Source organism: Balaenoptera musculus, chromosome 11, assembly GCF_009873245.2.
Source record: "Balaenoptera musculus isolate JJ_BM4_2016_0621 chromosome 11, mBalMus1.pri.v3, whole genome shotgun sequence".
In the NCBI taxonomy this organism is placed as follows: Eukaryota; Metazoa; Chordata; class Mammalia; order Artiodactyla; family Balaenopteridae; genus Balaenoptera; species Balaenoptera musculus.
The window spans coordinates 25,611,092-25,633,086 of NC_045795.1; the positions used below are offsets into that span (position 1 = coordinate 25,611,092).

Sequence of the window (21,995 nt, forward strand, 5' to 3'; positions counted from 1 at the left end):
AATTCTATCGTAGGGCCCCTTCTTTTCTCCACATACTTGCTCTCCCTGGGAGAAATCTCATTTTCTCTAGTGGTGTCAGTTACCATCTGCATGCTGATGTCTCCCACATATTTGCATTTACTTCCACGATCTTATTTCGTGTTTTCAGTTTGCAACCCGTTTTCTATGTTTCTTTTTTTTTTTAATCAATTGCACTTTAAAAAAAAATTAATTAATTAATTTATTTATTTTTGGCTGTGTTGGGTCTTCGTTTCTGTGCGAGGGCTTTCTCTAGTTGCGGCAAGCGGGGGCCACTCTTCATCGCGGTGCGCGGGCCTCTCACTATCGCGGCCTCTCTTGTTGCGGAGCACAGGCTCCAGACGCGCAGGCTCAGTAATTGTGGCTCACGGGCCTAGTTGCTCTGCGGCATGTGGGATCTTCCCAGACCAGGGCTCGAACCCGTGTCCCCTGCATTGGCAGGCAGATTCTCAACCACTGCGCCACCAGGGAAGCCTCTATGTTTCTTTTTTTCTACTTTCGGAACTTGATTTGTCCTGCATTGAATAATATCTTTTTTATATTTACTCATTTGAACGTTATTCATTCTGTTATGATTGTTCACGTTGGACTTAAACTTGTGACACACCTGCTCGTCTTCACAAAGCCTTAATTACATCCGCACTTAATTACATGAGCCATGCAAGGACCTTAAACTTCTCTAACTTCTTTCTTCACCCTCCTGTCTTATATGTTACTTTTCTCTAGTATTGTCCCACCTTTTAAAACAAATTGTTTCATGGAAATATAACATTTACGGGGAAAAGTGCACAAATCACAAGTGAAGAGCTCAATGAATTTTTATAAAGCAAAAACCACGTGCATACCACCCAGATCTAGAAATAGCACATCACCAATTCCTCTGAAACCCCTTCATGCCTGCTCGCAGTTAACCCAACCCCCAGCCCCCAAGCCAAAGGGGAACCATTCATTATTCAGACTTCTCAGACATAGGTTAATTTCAAATCTGTTTTTGAACTTTATATAAATGGAATCATAAATCGTGTAACTCTTCTGTGCCTGGCTTCTTTGGCATAACATTATGTCTGTGAGATTCATCCATGTTTTTATATGTTGCAATCATTTATTCTTCCCATTGTTACGTAGTATTCCATTTTATGGATTCTATCACAATTTTTTAAAGCTATGCTGCTGTTGATGCACATTTGCTTGTTTCCAGTTTTAGGTTATTACAGAGAAAGATGTTATGAACAATCTTCTATATGTCTCTTGGTGTTCACAAGCATGCATTTCTGTTGAACATGTGCCAGATTGTAAAATTGCTGGCTCAGAGTATATCCCTTCAGCTTTAGTGGCCGATGCCAAACGACAAACAACTACAAGTATTTAAACTTGTACCAGCAGTGTGAGAAAAGGGTTTCATAGCTAGGTCTTGGAATTTCTCTTGACCAACATTCTGGAGATTTTCTTCATGTCTCTGTAGTACTGGAACTCTTGTTCCTGATTCCCCTGTCTCCCTCCTTTCTGATTTAATTCTCATTTTATTAGCCTGCAGTAACTTTCTTAACTAACTGAGGGTCTATGGAAGTTAAAGATTTTGACCTACAAATGGAGACCCCCGTTTTGGAAGGTTGTGGCTATAGACTACTTGGTTGGAGTTAATTTTGCCTTGACATTTTGAAGGCAATTCTTCATTGTCTCCTAGCTTCTAGTCTTGAGGTTAAAGAGTTTTTAGATACTCGGTGCAAACCATTATGTATATATAGGATGGAGAAACAACAAGGTCTTACTGTATAGACAGAGAACTATATTCAATATCCTGTGATAAACCATAATGGAAAATAATTTAAAAAACCATATATATATATATTGAATCACTTTGCAAAAAGAAAAGAGTTTTTAGATACTCAGATTCTAGGTCTTTTGTATGTAACCTATTAGTTTTTCCTCTTTGGAGATTTTTAGGGTCTCACCCTTGTCCCTGGTATTTTGCAATTTCAATATGGTGTACCTTGCTGTGTGGCTTTTTCTACTAACCGCTGTATTAGGCTCTGGGCAGGACTTTTCACTGTGGAAAATCATATCCTTTCCTTCTGGGAAGTTTTCTTCACTTATTTCTTTGATACTTATCTCCTCTATATTTTCCTTTTTCTTGAAATTATTATTATTCGGATATTGGCTCTCTAAATTACTTATCTAATCTTCTTAATTTTCTCTCTGATTTCCCACTGCCCCACTGCCTTTTTATCCTACTTCCTAAGATATTTCCTTTTTTTCTATTGAATTTATTATTACTGTTCTCCTGTTTTTGTTCTTTTTTTTCTTTTCTGAAAAATTCCTTTTTAGGCGTCTTCTTGTTTCATGCACATGATATTCTTATTTCTCTGATGTTATTAATGATAGTGTTTAAGTTTTCTTCTGATTTCTATACTGGCTTTGTCTCCACTGGGTTTCTTTTCTTCTGTTTGTTTCTTTTTATCACTGTCTTCCATGCTGGAGACCCTTGACAATTTCTGGTGATCCTCAGACAGACAATTATCTTTAGCATTGGAACAGTGAAGCACTAACAGCTTGATTAGATGGAGTCTGTTGAAGAGATTTTGTGGAAAATCGTGGAAGCAGTTTTTGTTTCTTTTTAGACTTTTTACTATTTATTTTTATATTAAGATACAGTAAAATGGACTTTTTTGATGTACAGTTCTATAAATTTTAACATATGTGTAGATTTCTGTAACTAGCAACACCACAATCAAGATACAGAACAGTTGCATCAGCCTGAAAAAACCTCCCTCTGACTCCGTTTCTGTAGCCACATCCTCTTCTCATGTCTAACCCCTCGGAGGTCACTAATGTATTCTCTGTCACTCTAGTTTTTTCTTTTCAACAATCATATAAATGGAATAAGATAGTATGTAACCTTTTGAGACTGGCTTCTTTCATTCCCAAATCCTTTGGTATTTATCTAACTTGTATTTTATTCCTTGTTATTGTGGGGCAGTATTCCACTATAGGGATCTACCACAGGTTTACCTACTCATTTGTTGAAGGACATTTGAGTTGTTTCCAGATTTGGTGATTGACTACAAAGAAAACTGTTTTAACCATTTGTGTAAGGGTTTTATATGAACATAAGTTTTCATTTCTCTAAGGTAAACACTTAGGAGTTGAGTTGTTAGGTCAGTGATAAGAGTATGTTTAATTTTGTAAGAAAGTGCCAAACTATTTTCCAAAGTGGTTGTACCATTTTGCATTTCTACCAGCAATGTATGAGAGGTTCATTTATTTCTTTTCCTCATCAGCACTTGGTACGGTCACTATTTTTTCATTTAGCTGTCTAACAGGTGTGTAGCATATTTCATTGTGATCCTTTGTCATATATTTGATTTGCAAATATTTTTCCCAATCTGTAGTTTGTCTTTTTACTCACTTAATTGTTTTTATTCATGTATTAAAATTGTATTTCATGTGGCCAATCCCCTTATTTTTCTTCCCTTTTTTCCCCCTTCTAAATCACAGGGAAGCCTGTGTATGTCAGCTGGGATCAAAACTCCCAAAAGGTGGGAACTGATAGTATCTAACACAACCTTTGTGAATTTTGATCTCTTTGACTGTGTGGCCATCAGGACCTGTTCAGGCTGTTCCCGAGGACAGGGTAAGTTGAGTAGATAAGACAGATAGTGAATAAGGCGAGTACTCATATAAATGTGATAAATAGTGGCAAAAGCCATGTGATTCATTGTTTCTTTTAGTTATAAGATTGCATTAGTTGAAACTGCTGCTCAAATCTCCTAAAAGAAATTCTAGAGGAGGCCAGGTGCTCCCAATGTGGCTCCTGCAGCTCCCCAGTCTTTCCCTATATGGTGCCTATCACACTCTATGACTATGGTGCCATGTCTCTGCTGCACTCTGAGCTTCATGAAGGCAGGGATCACATCTTTCTCTCTCTCTCTTTTTTATTGAAGCATAGTTGATTTACAGTTAGTTTCAGGTGTACAACATAGAGATTCAATATTTTTATGGATTATACTCCATTTAAAGTTATTATGAAATATTGGCTATATTCCCTGTGCTCTACAATATATCCTTGTAGCTTATTTATTTTATACATAGTAGTTTGTCCCTCTTGAGCCCCTCCCCCATCTTGCCCCACCCTAGCCACCAGTTTGTTCTCTATATCTGATCACATCTCTTTTGCTCGGAGTTTTATCATTAGTAACTAGTAGCCTGATGCCCAGTAGGTTCATTGATTAAATCAATGAATGGAACTGGATGGATAGACATGTGGATATAAACTAACACACATGCAAGCTTTCCTGAAAGAGCCAGAGTTCAGGTACTTTATGTTTGCAACAGCCCAAGACTTGTTGTATGCACCATAGGAATTCTTGTCCACTTGTTAACCACATCTCAGAGGCAGTGAGAAATACCTTGGAGAACTCATGGGCCAAGGTGAAAAGAAGCAGAGAGCAATCTAGTTGATTTGATCATTGTAAACAGACAAACCAAGTGATTCAAGTAAATATGCTCTTGTGGTTTGAATCACCAATTTAGATAATTGTTTGTTTTTTTAATTAAATGAATAATCAGCAAGTTTCCACTGTGCTTTTTTCCGCCCCACCCCGCCCCCCATAGGCAGAGCCAAATATTGTTTTTATTTGGGTGGCATCTGAGTTTAAGATTGTAGAAATAATAATAGGAATAAAAAATGCCTTATGGCAATCACTTCAAATCATAATTCCTCAGTCATTTAATAGCTTCACTGTTTCATATCATTCATAAGACACTGAAAAAAAAGCACACTGCTCCTTATGAGCTCTAATCTCCTCTCACTGGATGGTCTTGGCGAAGCTATCTCTTTCATTTGTTTAAAAATTGTCTAGTCTAGGTTCTGTTTAAGGAACTGGGCAGTACAGAGATGAAAAACACATAGTTCTTGTCTTCCAGCATCTCTCCATCGAGGCACAAAAATAAATGTCTAAGCCAGTGATTGTAATAGTGTGATGAGTCCAGTACTAGAGGATTGAGCAAGGTCAGTGAGGGGAGCAAGGAAAGGGATCAGGTAAGATTTCATCATAGAGTGCCTTGAGCAGGATTTAGAAAGGTGAAGAGAAGTTTGCAAGGAGGAATAGGCAGAGAAAAGTTTCTACGTATTAGAAACAGCATATGCAAAAAAAATTCCAAAGAGCAAGTTATGATTGGGGAATTGCAAAGAAATCCAATATAACTGAATTGTAGAACTGCTTGTGGTATTAGATGAACTACAGAAGTTGCCAGAGGCGGAATCGTGGCATCTTGAATGTGTGACCATTCAGTACATGGACTCTACTGGGATGAGAATGAAAGCATTGGGGCCTCTCTTTGTATCAATATTTTATTTTAAAATTTTCCTTTTTTTGTGTATTTTATAAGGTATATAATACAGTAATACGGTAGCATATATACTAAGAGATGTGTACTGAATTTTTAAATTTTAATGACAGGAAGGTGAGTATTAGAAGACCACTGCCATCGTTTCTTCCTGGGCAACTGGCCTGGCAGCAGAATCACAGTGAATCACATGGAGGTGGTATGAGGGAAACCCTGCTAAGAAGTGTAGCCCTAGAGCTAATATTTGAAAAATGTGTTACTATTGCTATTTACCCATGTGACTGATTGAATATTGCTTTTGAGGGTAAATGTTTAAAGTATAAATCTCATAAAAAGTGGGGTTAGGTTTGCCGTAGAAGAACTAGAGCAGAAAGATGGAGAGACTAACCCACAGCACTTTTAGCATTTAATAATCAGTCAATTAATGTTCTGTGTCATCATTTCCCACTAGACCACAATTTCTCACCCTTGGCACTATGGCATTTGGGGTTGGATAACTTTTTTTTTTGGCTGCACAGAGCAGCATGGGGGAATCTTAGTTCCCAGACCAGGGATGGAACCCGCGCCCCCTGCAGTGGAAGCATGGAGTCTTAACCACTGGACCACCAGGGAAGTCCCTGGATAACTTTTTGTTGTGGGGACTGTCCTGTGCATTATAGAATGTTTAGCCTCATCCTTGCCTCTACCCACCAGATGCTCGTAGCACTGCCATCCACCCAGTTGTGACAGCCAAAAATGATTGCAAATGGTGCCAAATGTCCCCTGGAGGGCAAACCACCCCTGGTTGAGAATCATTGCCCTAGAATACAGGCTGCATGAGAGCAATGCCACTACTGTTCTTGTTTCCCTCTCTCTCCAGTACATAGCACAGAGCCTGGCATATAGTCAACACCTAGGATTTTTTTTTTTCTTGAATAAATGAGTGGATTGTAAAACTGTATAAATATGCAATTTAAAATACTGAAAATATCCCAGTGACTTCAGTTGCCATTTGTGATCATATTCTTTGGTGTCATTGCATCACAGTCTTTCTTCCAATTTATAGGTGGATTTACTGTCAAGACCAGCCAGTTGAAGTTTACAAACTCTCCAAACTTGGTAGCATTTCCATTTCCTCATGCAGCAGTTTTGGAAGACTTGGATGGGTCTCTGTCCGGGAAAAATAGAAGTCACGTTCTTGCTTCTATGGAAACCCTTCCAGCTTCTTGTTTGGTCAAGGCCAGCTTCAGTCAGCTTGTCCATGGAAGTGTCTGTGAGGAAAATGTTCTCTTTCATCGTATGTCTATTGGTTTGTAAGTTGAATTAACTCTACATTTTGGCTTGTCAGTGCACATGCATATATCATTCATGCTGTTGATATTCGTAGAAGTGAAATTGTTTTCCGGAATCTTTTGGAAGTATTTAGTTCTACAAAAGTGACGTGGGGATAATTTTGACAGCTGTCAGATCATAAGTTTATGGTAGTTTTAGACTTATTCAAATGGCAGCTAACTTTCAATAACAATGGACCAGGTCTCATAGCCCTTGACCTCTTATTGGCATTTTGAGCTAATAGCTTCCTCTTGAAAAGACTTGCAACCAACAGAGAATTTGAAATATATTTAAATTAAGAGGATTATTAAAAATTCCAGTAATGTCCATTCTCATTTATGTACACCTACTCCCCCTGAGCTCTTTTTTTTTTTTTTTCCATCTTAATATGGTTTTTAAAGGCACAGGCTTTTTATTTTTTTTTAAAGATTTATTGATTGATTGATTACTATGTTGGGTCTTCGTTTCTGTGCTAGGGCTTTCTCTAGTTGCGGCAAGCGGGGGCCACTCTTCATCGCGGTGTGCGGGCCTCTCTTGTTGAGGAGCACAGGCTCCAGACGCGCAGGCTCAGTAGTTGTGGCTCACGGGCCTAGTTGCTCCACGGCATGTGGGATCTTCCCAGACCAGGGCTCGAACCCGTGTCCCCTGCATTGGCAGGCAGATTCTCAACCACTGCGCCACCAGGGAAGCCCCCCTGAGCTCTTTTTAAGTGTTCAGTATGCTCCAGGGAAGCAATTGCTGATGCCTCCCTATTACTTGCAAAGTTGCTTCACCCCAGTTCATTTTCCTTGTTAATTTCATGAACTATTGGATTTGTACAATACATTTCCTATTAATATTGGAGCAAGGACTCCTTGGTTATGCTACTCAAACTACCATTAAGTCAGCAGCTGGGCTGTTTATAATGCATAATAGGATTGCTTCTGCCCTCTTTAATTTCCAGGTAAAGATTGCTGAGTGTCTAGGGTTCTATCTTTTACCTATTTCAAATGCATTATATACATTTAGCCACACTTCTTTCCTTTTGTTTTGTGTCCTAACTGCATGAATATTAAGTCAAGTGCTTCAGCCAGATCATGCTGGCATCTTATTTAAACAGGTAAACTCCAGAGAGTGAGCCTATATGGTCAGGATTGCACTTAAGTCTGCATTCTGAATGCATATGGCATCAGTATCTTGACTTTCTGTTTTAGACACCTTAGTAATATAATACCCTGCTAGCATTGAATCATCTGAAAATGCTCCACTTTTGCTTTCCAAACTGTTTATTATTCTATCTGATGTTAATGGACCCAATTCCAGTGAGTAAAATAACAATGTGGAGGGATATATTTTCTTTTCTAATCATTTTGATTATGCAGAGCATGCCTTTCCTTTTCATCCTTAGGAATGCATCCTGATTTTTATCATTTTAGTGATTTTAACAAAGATGTTTTTAATGAGCATTTTGAGCTTTATTAAAGTTAGTGATTTATTTCTTATATGCGTTTTTTCCAAATGAGGAAAATTAAAATAGATTTATGTAGTTAAAAAGAACATTCTGTGCTTGCATGATATTGATTTCTCTGTGTTGTTGATATTCCTTTATTTATTTATTTATTTATTTATTTTATTATTTATTTTTGGCTGTGTTGGGTCTTCGTTTCTGTGCGAGGGCTTTCTCTAGTTGCGGCGAGCAGGGGCCACTCTTCATCGCGGTGCGCGGGCCTCTCACTGTTGTGGCCTCTCTTGTTGTGGAGCACGGGCTCCAGACACGCAGGCTCAGTAGTTGTGGCTCACGGGCCCAGTTGCTCCGCGGCATGTGGGATCTTCCCAGACCAGGGCTCGAACCTGTGTCCCCTGCATTGGCAGGCAGATTCTCAACCACTGCGCCACCAGGGAAGCCCCGATATTCATTTTTTATGCCTTACTTGGAGACCTACTGGGAGACTGTGTCTTAGAGAGGCATTTAGTGCCATTAGAAGGCTCCGCAGGTGTAATCCTTCTGAACATCTGCTCTTGGAGATCTTTAGGACAGGATAATTAGGTGCTTACCTAGGCAGCAGGTCATGATCCCAGCACTCAGGGACTGACAAGGTCAAAAAGATAATAATCCTGATACTGTATTCTAAGTAGATTCAAAAGACTCCTACTAGGGTGAAAAACTTGCCTTGGTTTGTTTGTAATTTTCTTGGTTTTAAAATAGAAAACCTCGTGTCCCAGAAACCCCTTCAGTCTTGAGAAAACCAGGATGGTTGGTCACCCTACTCCCTAGGCTTCTATTTTAAACATTTTCAGGTTGATTCACAGGTCTGTGGACAAGTGCTCAATGACCCCAAATTGGCCCCAGGGGAGTCTTAGCACATTCCCAATTATGAGTCTCTTAGCCTTCGTGTCCTCGTCTCTAGGGTAAGGAGGTTGGGTTAGATGATCTCGAAGGCCTTGCTAGTCAGAGTGCACCTGTGTGACCTGGGATTAAACTCGGGAATCTCAGACTCACTGCAGACGTTCTGAGTCAGGACCCACAGGGGATTTATATTCAAGTTTTAGAAGCACTGCCCTAAGGTCTTTCTAACTTGAGCTTTCCAGGATTCTATCCTCAGCTATTTGTGTTCAGTGACTTGATCTCTGTCCCAGAGCATTTCATTAGGAACATGTCAGAGCTAATGAGCAACTTGAATTCTGCGTAGATACAAACTTTGCTGCATTTCATGGAGAAAGGATTAATTTGTTGTGCTATTTGCCCTGGAGCACGCACCCTAAGAGTTGATTTACAAAGCTCTCACGGTCCCCATCTTTTGGGGTTGCATGTTGATGGAGATCTGATGTGGCACAAGGACCCTGCCCTCTTCCCTTTCAACTCTTAGCCTCCTCCTGCCTCCCTCAGCCCAGGTCCCCAGAGGGCAAGGCGTGAGGGCTGCACAGCTGTTTAACGGGGCACCTCTGCCCCCTAACCAGCAACCGAGTGCTTGGAGTGTGATCTCTTCCTTGGAGGCCCCTTCTGGTTCATGTTCACTATAAGTTCCTTGTTTGACATTGGCAACCTTCCCTCACTACATTTTCCAAGAGTGATGGGTGCTTACATTGTGGCATTTCCGGTTTTGTAGCTTCCTCTGACTTGACCTTGCAGTTGGGTTGACTGAGGCTTAAAAATGTTTGAAGTTGGTAATAATGTTTAATATTTAGGTGAAGGAAAGATTCCTACCCTCTACAAGGCAGAGTCTAGTTTCTGTTTTGTTAAAATGATGACATGCTTGGTTTGGGTGAGTTCTCTCTCACTTGCCAGTTCTAAAAACATGCTTTCTTTAGGGGCCACAGGTACTCAGCATAGCGTTCCTTTCCTGGCTTCCAATCTCATTCTCCCAACCCCATCCTTCCTGATAAGACTGGAAAGCATTAGCCCTATCGGTGTAAGTCAGGACCTCATTTCAGAAAAATGTCAGGAACTTTTCCTATAGAGGCCTCATAATGACAACATGCCTCACATAGTTCCTGGATTTACTGATCCCACATTTCTTATGTATAGAGATAAATTACCTGGAACAAGGATCATCTCACCAGTAGATTTCTGTGTGCTCCTTCTAGACCTCCTTTGTAAGTTCTTCTCCCTGCCCCTTAAATGCTAGTGTTCCTTAGGGTTCTGTGAGAAGCTTTCCTCTCACATCATGCTCTTCCCAAGTGATCTGGATTATTCCACAGCCTCAGTTAACAGTCACTGATGATTCTAGATTTTTTCCCTCCAGTCTACATTGCTTTATTGAATTCCAGATCCATTTATCCAACTGCCCTTAGAATCTGCCCTGCCCAGTATTGAAGTCACTCGCCACAGGTGGCTACTGAACACGTGAAATGTGACTCGTCCAAATGGAGATGTGCCATAAGTGTGAACTATACACCTTATTTCTAAGACTTTGTATGAAAAAAAAGAATGTAAGAGAGCTCAACAATTTGTTTATATTGCTTACGTTGAAGTGATAAGTTTTGAATATATTGGGTTAAATATATTATTAAAATTAATTTCACCTGTTTCTTTTAAATTTTTCAGTGTCGCTACAATAAAATTTAAGATTCTATCTGTGGCCTGCATTTATGGCTTGTATTATATTTCCACTGAGCAGCTATGCTTTCAGTATTTCCACTAGAGTATTCAACAGCCATCTCAAACTCAACTTGTCAAAACTGAACTTATGGTCTTTATTCCTTGGACCTATTCCTCCCTCGGTGTTCAGAATCTCTGGGTGTTCAGACAAATGATTCAGTTATCTAAGCCAGAGATGGGAGTCATCCTTGACTCATCTTCTTACTTATTCCTCACAGAAATCAAGCCTTGATCTGTCTTCCAATTATGTACTGAATTGAATGTGGGGGAAATTAGAAGAGTTTACAAGATGTTGTAGGTTGGCCAACCAGTCCTTCTGAGTTTTAACAGGAAGCACATAAAAGAAAGTCAAGATATATGCATATGTTTGAAATTATTTTTCAAAGGCTGAAGAATAGAGAGGTAATTAAGAATCATTTGTGGGCATAAATCATAGCCCACCCTCCCTCCGCCACTTCCTAGGTATGTTCCTGGACAAGTTACTTCACCTCTTTCTGCTTCAGTTCTCCTATCAGTAAAATGAGCCAAATGGTACTTAACTCACAGGGTCGCTGTCTGGCAGGTAGTAAGTGCTCAGTAAATGTTGTCTTTTAAAAGTCTCTACATTTATGAATGGTCTGATGAACCTAGAGGCAGGACAGGAATAAAGACGCAGACGTAGAGAATGGACTTTAGGACACGGGAAGGGGGAAGGGTAAGCTGAAACGAAGTGAGAGAGTGGCATGGACATATATACACTACCAAATGTAAAATAGATAGCTAGTGGGAAGCAGCCGCATAGCACAGGGAGATCAGCTCGGTGCTTTGTAACCACCCAGAGGGGTGGGATAGGAAGGGTGGGAGGGAGACGCAAGAGGGAGGGGATATGGGGATATATGTATACATATAGCTGATTCACTTTGTTATACAGCAGAAACTAACACAACATTATAAAGCAACTATACTCCAATAATGAAGTTTAAAAAAAAAGTCTCTACATTTATGATTGACAAAACAACATATAAACTTACTACTAATAGAATAAAATATTATAGATGATTACGTTTCTGAGAAGCAAATGCCTGGCAAGGGAATTAAGTTTGCTCAAATGAAACTTAATCCAATTCTTGAAAAATAGGGAACACTTTCCAATAGCCACATGACACTGCACTTATCCAACGAAATATCCCAGAAAGTCGTGGAATCTGGAGTCTTGCAGGACAGTTTATGATTCATTGTGCCCCAAAGCTTCTGTTTCTTTCTTCCTATTTCTCCTAGAAAAGAAAAGGTTAATGTTGCTGTTGATCACCTTGATTCTTAGATCCTGCTTAATATCCTTCCCTGTAGTGCTTGCGTTCAGTGTGTACCTATGGAACTGCTCTTAATGTGTCTGTGTTCAGAGTACAAGGCACCCCCTGCCTCTATGAATGCAAAAGTAGAGAAGAGTTGAAATGGAAATTGTGGCCTAGCTTTTCCTTTAATAATGGCCTAACGCTCCTTCCTAGGGATAAATAGGCATAACATCACTAATGGTATCTTTTCAGTTCTCAGAAAAAACACATGTGAGACAGGAAAATTCCAAGAAGTTTTATCCGCTCTCGGCAGCAGAGGTTACAGCAGTAAAATAGAAAAAGATCTAAACATCGAAATGGAGCCCAAACTGAGGAATATCATCAACAATACTCCATGGTTGTTAAATTTCATGAATAATAAAGGGGTCCAGGGGTGTGCTGGTACCTGTTTTACAACTAGCTTTCTACAATAAAGACCCTGGTTTGTAGCATTTGCTTAATTCCGTGGTGAAAATACTCTCACACGATCTGTCCTGATATCACTGAATACGGAGTTGGGAAGAGGGACTGATGGTGAGCTCATGAGGGGGAGTCTGTCAGCCCCACCAGCACCAGGTGTGCATATATATAAAAGAGAGGTAGGCTCTATAGTCTAACTCCCTACTAGGTGCATAAAATTGTTTTTCAATATTCCTGACAAGTGGTTGTCTACCTTGGAGTTGTGTAGCTCCAAGGGTAGTGTTTTCATGTTCTGAGATAGCCATTCCAGCTGCATTCCACAGATCAAGAAAGAGATGCAATAGTATGCGAAGGATAGACAGATAGACAATAGACATCTATTGCTTCTCTTCAAGGATTAAGGTATAATAAGCAAGAATTATTATCCCAAGTGTGTCGCAAAAACTTTAGACACTACCTTTGGGGAGGTGCTAGGTTGATTTTGGGACTTTTCTACAATCAATTATTATTGCTTTAGCTAACTCTGAAAAAAGATAAACAGAAATATATATCTGCAAAGTCGTGGAGGAGTGATGTGGGGTGTACCTGCCAGAAACGCAAGGATTCATACGGCTTGCCTCTCTGCCTATCATTTCTATATTTTACGTGAATTTAAGAATTGTTAAAAGTTTGGAAGAAAGTCTGAGGGTTAGGGTTTCTTTTCTCTTAGGTTTCTTACTCAGAAGGAGAAATATTTGTTTCTCAATCAATAAGGGTAGTATATACAGGAAACCCCTTACTGATACATGTCAGTTATCACTGGGTGATGGCAGATCAGCAGATAGAATAGTGGGTCTCGGACAGGACTTTTTTTTTCATTAAAAAAAATTTTGTTTATTATTATTGCTCACCAATGGGGAGGTGCGGTTTCTTTACACCAGTAGCCATAGGGGCAAGGGGAATACACAGTTAGCAACCTGTATAGCATGGGCTACTTATGCAAAAATAAGACTCTCCAAAACAAAGGACAGTGGTGCGCTTCTGACAAGGACTTCTTATGAGCCCAGTGTATTTTTAAAGGATGCTCAAGAAAAGTCGTGCCACAAAAATTTGTCGGCTGTGCTCAACAGTTTGATTTTGTCCTCTTTGTGCAGTAAAAGATGAGAGTAACAGCAGCAAGCATGAATATCCAGGCAATGCTGACAGTCCCATTTGGGGCTAGTTTTTATGATGTGTCTGGCTTAGGAGATGTGTAATTATAAAGGGTTTATTTCACAATTGCTCTGAATCTAGAGCATTTAGAGCTCAGTGCAGTGTTTGTCTGAATACACAGAGATATGGACCCTCAGGAAAAGTAAGCTAATGGTAAACACAAACCAGGGAGTTAATATTTGTTCTCACTGGTATTGTTGATTGCCTAACAACTCCTCTGTGGGCAGTAGGCACTCAACAGTTCTGCACAGTATCTGGGCACTAAATTACATAACTGTTGATGCAACTAATATTGTAAATTGGTACTTAGGTTGGGAAGTTTTATCAAGTGATACTGCTATATTTCTAAAGGAAAATGTCCTTTAATTAAAAACAGGCTTGGTGATTAAAAAAAAATTAAGCTACCTCATAGAAAAGGAAAGGCTTGTAGTCCTCTTGTCTTTTTGATTGTATACAGGAGCTATTGCTGACTCAGAGGTAAGGGTTAACATTTCAGATGGACTGGTTGCCTCCTGATTTCTTGCACATAAAGCCATGAGAAGTTCAGGGAGAGACTTCTTCCCCTAGTAATGAAGCTTTCTGCGCTGATGGCCCATGCAGACTTCCTTGGCTCCTCCAAATTAGAAATACTTGTGTGCTCCTTTGCTTCATTAACAGTAAAGGGAGGGAGATTGGTGGCTATTTAGGGCACGGGGAAATTAGTGGCTATTTAGGGCAAGTGAAAATTGTAGTAATTATGGTTGGTAAATTCTCTTCATGGTATTCTTCTATTCTTGGTCTTCTTTGGGTGCTTTTCAGAAGAGCCCACCACTGTCACTGCTGGCATTTGGCCTAGAAGGATGGGAGCTGATTTGACCTAGAATTTTTGGCCCTTGGGGTGGTGGTCAACAAAAGGCATCTTGCCTACTGGGAGATGGGTCTTTCACATTTTGATTTGCTTTTCAGAATGCACAATATGATCCTTTCCACTACCGACTGTGATAAAGGAATATTTGATAACCTCCTTCTCTACCTGTTATTTCCCTAAAGAAAGCTCATGCTGCCCTCGAGTGCCTGTGAAATTGCATCCCACATGAACCTTGGTTGAGATGGATGGGGCGGCTTGATAGGATCGGGCAGTGAATGAGGAAGGTAGAGGAAAGGATGATTTAGGATCACAGTGTGCTATGGTTGGGTCTCTGGTTGACCAAGGGGTTAGCATCAGATTACTGGATACTGTTGGAAGAAGGGCATCAAAAAGAAGGGGCAAAAGTCCTGAAGACGAATAGAACTGAATTAATGTTAGCATTTAGTGGTTTTACAGTATTTGAAAACAGGGTCATGTTTATAAGGGCCTTCTGAAACTGGGGAGTATGGCCTGAAAAATGGCTCCTTCAGTAAGTGAAATTACATCTATAGAAACAGAATCAGGAGAAATTAGATCTTAAAACTGACTTATAAATGTGATGCTGATAGAAATCTGAGAAATAATTAAGTCTAGTCCAAGTGACCAGGGGGAATTCTTGGGCCCACATTGCTGGAATGAAGAGGAATTTCTGGAAATATGCATTATCTCTTAAGAAAAGAGTGATAAAATATAGGCTGGTCAGGCAAAGTAAGTGACAAAATACAGGTTGGAGTAATTAGATGTGAACAGATGGATGCATTTGAACAAATAGAATTCTTTTGGTCTATAGTTTAAAAAAACCCTCCAAAACCCTAATGTAAAAGTGGTTTAATTGAGAGCACTCAACTAGGATAGAAGAAATCTAAGTTCATAAGGAAATCTTAGCATTTTCCTAAACCAGGGCCCACTGTTAGGCAGATTGCTTGTATATGTCCAGGAGAGGTTTTCTGACCACTAAACTTAAGTGTATAAGTCCTTTTGGTGAATATCTTATTGATAATGGGGTTGACTGTATCAGGATCTGATAACTTACGATCAATTGCTTATCTCCTTTGATGAGTAAGTTTACAAGAAATCTCCTGACACTCATGTGGTTTTCTGGGTAGACTTCCCTGGGACCAAACATCACTAAGTAGCCAGTTAGAGTGTTCTAGTCCATTTAACACTCATTTATTCATTCAACAAACAATTGTTGAATACCCACTATGTGAAAGGCAGTTTTATTTCTCACTGAGAATTATTAAATGGAAATTCTGATACATCAGTGAGTCTTTCTTGGAATTCAGTCTTGTGATTCATCTCCCAGAGCCCATATGTCTCTGTGAAAGCTGAAGGGCTGCTCTTTCAGAACCTGAAATTCTCGGAATCATTTTCTAGACTGTGGGGAATCCCACCTGATGTATTGACCTCGGTACTTGCTGTGGCTAACTCATTTGCCTCTTTGGTATTTCAACTTATCTCTTCTTATCACATTTGTTTTACATTTATTTCCCAGTAACCTATCTTCACTTAGTAAATATCTTAGTTGGACCAAATTGTGCTGGCTGATCTCCTGGGACCCTGGGACTCATGGTTTCAGTCAGGGTAAGAGAAAGCCATAGCGATTGAGGAGAAAGGGCTAGAAAATACAAGGGAGAAAATTAAGCTTTCTCAAACTTGTCTAAAATTAAAATTTACAAATAAATTTCATAAATGGAGGAGGAATTTGAGGATGTGAACTCCCCAAAGCTGGAAGAAGGAACAGGATAAAATATGGAGGGAATTTCCACAGTAGATTGGATGTTAGAACAGATGACCTTCATATCCACTCTGATTCTAAGAATGTGAGTCCAGGATTTACTTAAGTTCCGATTTAAATCTTGATATACATGCAAAAAAAGCCCTCTGTATCCCAGGTCCAAAGAGAGGAAGAAGCCCCCCCACCCCAAGATTTCTAAAGGTTTGGTGAATGCTATGTAGGGACATCTGGGAAAGAGTAGTTCTTTTATTCCAAATGCCCTGAGCATTCTTTATCCCTTTCATTTTACTTATTAACGGATGAAACAAACGCATTTAATCTTACAAGAAATATGTATCAAGTGCTACATTGCCAGGGCTAAAGCTCTGTACCATGAAAGGTTTTGAGTGTGTTTTTAAATGACCAAATATCCTGGATAAACTCTAGACAGTAAAATAAGTAGACAGAGTGGCAAACCAGGCACATCTGAGGTTCTTTCTTAAATGAGCTATAGGTAGACTTATTGGGCTTAGTGATGGTTACTGAATACTTCACATAGATTATCACTTTAAGTTTCACAGTTGCTATAGGAGATACATACTGTTGTTATCTCCATTAAAAATAAAAAAGGAAATTAAAGCTTAAAGAGGGTCAGTGAGTCCCCCAAATTCATACACCTAGTGCACGCAGATATAGATTTCCAATTTACACCCATTTGACAACGGTGCCCAAGCATTTAACACTAAAACCAGTCTCCTCTCTATAATATGCCACTAGATTGTAAATTGGCTTTCGATGTGCTCACATCACCCCTCACTTTGAAAACCCAACATCCTCCTTTGTCTCATTCCCCTTTACTTTGAGAATTTAATTATCTGCCTGTAGCAACATGCCACAGTTAAAGATTCTCATCAAAACTAAACCAGAGGGGGAAGGATGGTCGTAATGGGTGTTGATTTTTTTAGCTTTTGCTTTATTTTTTTTCTGTCCACTTTTTCTTTTAGGATCTAAGCAGGTGGCAAAATCTATTTATCTTCTGGTGAAGTCTTAAAAATCACTTTCTGGAATGGGCTGCATAGAATACTTTGTAGAAATTGAAAACTTTCTAGCTCTACCTGTGATGTTCACATATTACTTTTACCCTAGTCTGTCTCAGTTTCCTCACTTGGTAAAATGCTGTTCTTCTAGAAACCCTTTCTGTAAATTGGGAAGTTGGCATCGCTTTTGGGAAGAGCTCCTCCATGCAGGCTTTGTTTGCGTAACAAACATGATTTGAGTGCCCATAATGTGCAGGGCCCAGTGCCAAGGGGCAGGATACCAAAAAAGAGAAAATGTCTCTAACTTCAGGATGTCACATACCTTGTTAACAAGCAAGAACGCAAACCCACCGGCACTGAGTGAGCCCTGGGCATCACGTAAGCCCACAGGAGAGGACCCAGGGCCCTCTTCGTTCCGGGGAAGCTTACTGCGGCTGGTCCTGCTGGGCCGTTGGAGGTAGGCTCTGAGGTTCTGGGCTTCAGCCACTGTTCCCCAGAGGGATAACTAGTGACTGTGTAATACGCGTTCTGCTGCTGATAAACCCGGGCTATGGCAATATTCTGACCTTGGATATTTCTTTGTTAAAATAATAATATATAGTCCTGGCCTATATGAACTCATTAAGATGGCATTGATTAGTGGGCTAAGGTCTGAGTGTTACAGGTCAGTGTGATGCACAAATGGTCCAGTGACACCTTCCCACTGGGCTTTTTGACACACACCATGACTGCTAAAACCTGGATAGACACTGGGACGAGAGACATACATGGAGAAAATAGATGAGTTATAGCTGATGGGAGAGGAGTGCCTTAGATCCAGGATGGACAAAAAACTTACCACCCACTTTTTTTCTTTTTAAATCACTCTAGAGCCAATGCCCCAAAAGTTTCTTATGATTTAACCATAACGGACAGCAGAAATAAGACAACCACTGTCAGTTATGTGCATGACACACTGTCTAACCCTTATGGCTGGATGGCGCTGCTCTTGGATCAAGAGACCTACTCACTGCGATTTGAGAGCCCTTGGACCAACAGCTCTCTGCAGGTAATCCCTGGCATCCACTTGATGGTAGATTCCATTCCCTAGGGGTTCCCGTCTTTCCTTCTGTGATGCAATAGTTTGCAGGTATTAGCATCTTCTGGTGTTGATCAAGAAAACTGCAGCAGAATTTTGACCAGATGAATGTAACCTGAATTTGAGGTATGATTGTTTTTTATTTTAAACTTGAAAATTTTAGAATCTCTTTAAACCTCACCTTGAACACAGAATAATGGTTCTGCCTGAAATTTTAACTTTATTAATACAATGAAAAACAGCTTCTAAGCATCCTATAGAATTGTAGTCTTATATATTATGGGTTAAGAACCAACTTACCCCAGGGAAGTGTTTGTAGCCGAGAGAAAATAGCTTCACAAGGCATTTTTTTTACATTGCACACTGCCACCTTGTGGTCAAAGATTAACTTGCACATGAAAACGAAAAGCACTAGCCTTTCGTTTGGATTGGGTTGAAGGAGTCAGATGGCTAGGGGGAGGGAAGGTAGGAAAAACCATAAGGAAAATAGGTGCATTTTCTGAAGAAAATCAATCCAGTGGATTCCCTCAAGCTTCTCTTATTCCTTTTAACACATTTCTTTCTTCCCGTCTCATCACACACATTCTCCCTAAAGGTCATAAGAGCAGGTCTTAGGGAGCTGGAAGCAGGTGTGCCATAGAGCTGAAGAATTCAAAGCAGAATCCATTTGATCCCCTCACCACGGCTCTCAGGAAGAATGTGCACCTCTCTCCCCTTCCTCTGAGGTTCCCATGAGAACATTCTGGGAAGGTGAAGGCAGTAGAATGGTGACTCTGGAGGTGGACACCGGGGTCTCTGTCCCAGATCAGCGCTCTCCTGCTTTGTGATGTAGGGAGAGTTACCGAACCTCCACCTGCCTCAGTGTCTTCGTCTATAAAATGGAGGCAATACTAGTAACAATCCCCAGAGTCTTTCAAGGGTTGGATGCCTTGATATGAATGATACCTGAGCCAATGCTCAACCGTGTTAGCTGTTACTGTTATAAATGGATGGCACTCCTATCATTGCCTGCCTGTTTGAGTCTTGGGGAAAACTGAACAGGAAATCTACATGTGTCTCTGTCTCTTCTTGCTGTTTGACCTGGGACAAGTTCCTTCACTTGTCTGAACTTTGGTTTTCTCCTCTGTTAATTGAGATTGTTAAATAAGAAGAACCTTACAGCTTTCAGTCCTCACACTGTATGATTTTGTAGCTTTAGTTATGAATTTATGATGGAGTAGATTTAAGTAATCCCATTTCCCACAAGAAACGTAGCCGGTGTGAACAGTCCTGTTTCTAAACCACTCCATCTGAGTTCTTTGTAAATCTTTTTCTGGGAAGAGTCTTCCTCACTCAATGAGCACTTTTGTACTTTTCTCTCACTTCAAGTACTCAGCGACATTTGAGAACTTTGCTCCTGGGAATTACCTGCTGCTGGTGCACACAGACCTGTGGCCTTACCCTGACATCCTCATAACGTGCGGGAGTCAAGCGGGGCGGTCCCTTCCGTCTCTTCCATCACCTGGTCGGGACCAGGGCTGTGACTGGTTCTTCCACAGCCAGTTGAGACAACTCACCTATCTGGGTAAGTATAATGGGATGAGCATGTTGAGCACATAGTCAGAAACCACAATTCCCTTTGGAAGACCAAACACTGGTGCTATGAAGTGATGAGGAACTGAAAGAGACCGCTGTGTGTTATGGTTAAGTGGTTGGGCTCTGAATCAGACTGCCTGCATTTGAATCCCAGCTCTGGCACCTACTAGCTATGGGACATCGTGCAGGTATTCTTTCTAAGCCTCAGCCTCCTCATCTGTAAAATGGGATAATAAAAGGACCTATCTAAAGGATAGGAAATTAAATCAAAGATAACATGTAAAATTCTTTAGCAGAGGGTCTAAACCAGAGCAAGTGCTTAATAAACTTTGACTGCTATTCGTATTTTTCATTCATGTTAAGGCCATGTTGTATTTGTAGAAAAGTCAACTGCACATGTAAAGACAGGATGGCTGGTTGTGATCACCGATACAAGGAGCAGCAAAGGTACAGAGAGGCAGGATGAAGAGTGTAGTCAATGTGGAAGGTGAGAAGCCTTGGAAGGAAATCTGAGGTCAGGAAAATGAGATGCATGGAAGGCTATCTGAGGACTTGGGGATGGGCTGTCTTGTCTTGTGTCAGAGGCAGCATCAGGGTGAAGGGTCCAGGAGTCTCATTTTATAGAACCAGAAACCCTGCAGTGATTACAGAGTAACAGGGGCCAAAAGGATTTCCTTACCTTCTTATTGTGCATGTTTCACGGGAGCCCAATGTGTGGGTCAGGGCCATAGATTTCTTTTGACTTCCTGGAGCTCATCTCATATTTCTTTTCTATATTATTTCAGCATTGGTCACTCTGGGTACATGGTGTCCACTTATACCAACCTTAGCTCAGTGTGGTCTGTAAGAAGGAGAATCTGACAAATTGAGTCTCTAGAAGGACAATTTTGTTATGAACTGGTCTTAATAGATCCTGGTCGAAATCAGGGCCATGTCAAGCATGGCAAGTCCCAGTCTCTGCCACAAGCCAGACTTGGCCTTAAGGGTTTAGGGAGCTGGTAGGCATCCTGAGTTCTTTGTCCCTCTCACTTGTGCCTAGCCATTTGTCAACTGGGTCCGATTACACTTGAGCCCTAGGGCGATTACATTTTAATAGCACCAGAGAGGAGAGGATGGTGCTTCCCGGGTTTTTAAAAAGTCTTGGCCAAATGGATTGCTCTATATTTTATTTGCACTGAATTGTACCATTCAAATTTTATTTCTGATTTGATTCATCCATAAATACAACCTAAAACTATAAAAAATCAGGATGGACAGAGATCCCTGAGACTGTTTTACCACTAGAGTCAAATACAGCCGTTAAGTAAGAGCAAATAGTTGCCATTAACTTTAACTATGGCTATTCATTTGATGTATATTCCGAAACAAAATTTTAATTTCAAATTGCTCTTGTGTTATTAGTTAGCACGCTTCTGAGGAACCTGTCTTGTCCATGGATCAGATTTGTTCATGAACTGCAAACTAATTTGAACAGCCACATAAACCAAGCATGATAAAGGAACATTTGTGGCATAAAGAAAACAAAATCAAGTCATGCAGCTGAAGATTTTCTTCCCCGCATTATTTATTGAATTAACAGCAAGTTATAGTATTATACTATATTTACACATATGGTATAAATGCACATCTGTATAAGTATATATATATATTTTATGTAGATGTGCATCTGTATTATATATGTACATATATAGGACTGAGGTGCATATTTCAGTATAAACCATTTTTATTAGGCAGACGGCTTTTATTAATTAAAGAGTCTTTGTATCAGAATACCTTGGTATCTCCACTTTTGAATAATATGAGTTGGGCAAGGAACAGGAAGTCACAGAGGGTTGCTGGAATGTTTAGTAAGGTTGGATACCCTGACTCCTTGGAGAGGATTCCTAGTCCTCCAAGGAGCAGCTTTCATGGTCATCTGTGCTCCCGCCATCCTCTGTCTGAATGGAGTAGGTAGGTGGCGAGAGCCAGGCCTGTTCCCATTCCTGGGCTGTCACAGTGAGGACTTGAGGTTTCAGGCGGAGCCGAAGC

At 40.3% G+C, this 21,995-nt stretch overlaps 1 protein-coding gene across 1 annotated transcript in view; it reads left to right on the forward strand.

Moving 5' to 3' along the window:
• The window catches only part of PKHD1 (PKHD1 ciliary IPT domain containing fibrocystin/polyductin), a 432,943-nt gene that overhangs the window by 205,467 nt on the left and 205,481 nt on the right, over positions 1 to 21,995 (forward strand). Inside the window, 4 exon segments of the mRNA XM_036869192.1 lie at positions 3,514 to 3,649; positions 6,410 to 6,656; positions 18,185 to 18,362; positions 19,761 to 19,956. Of these exon segments, the coding sequence (XP_036725087.1) occupies positions 3,514 to 3,649; positions 6,410 to 6,656; positions 18,185 to 18,362; positions 19,761 to 19,956 (757 nt within the window).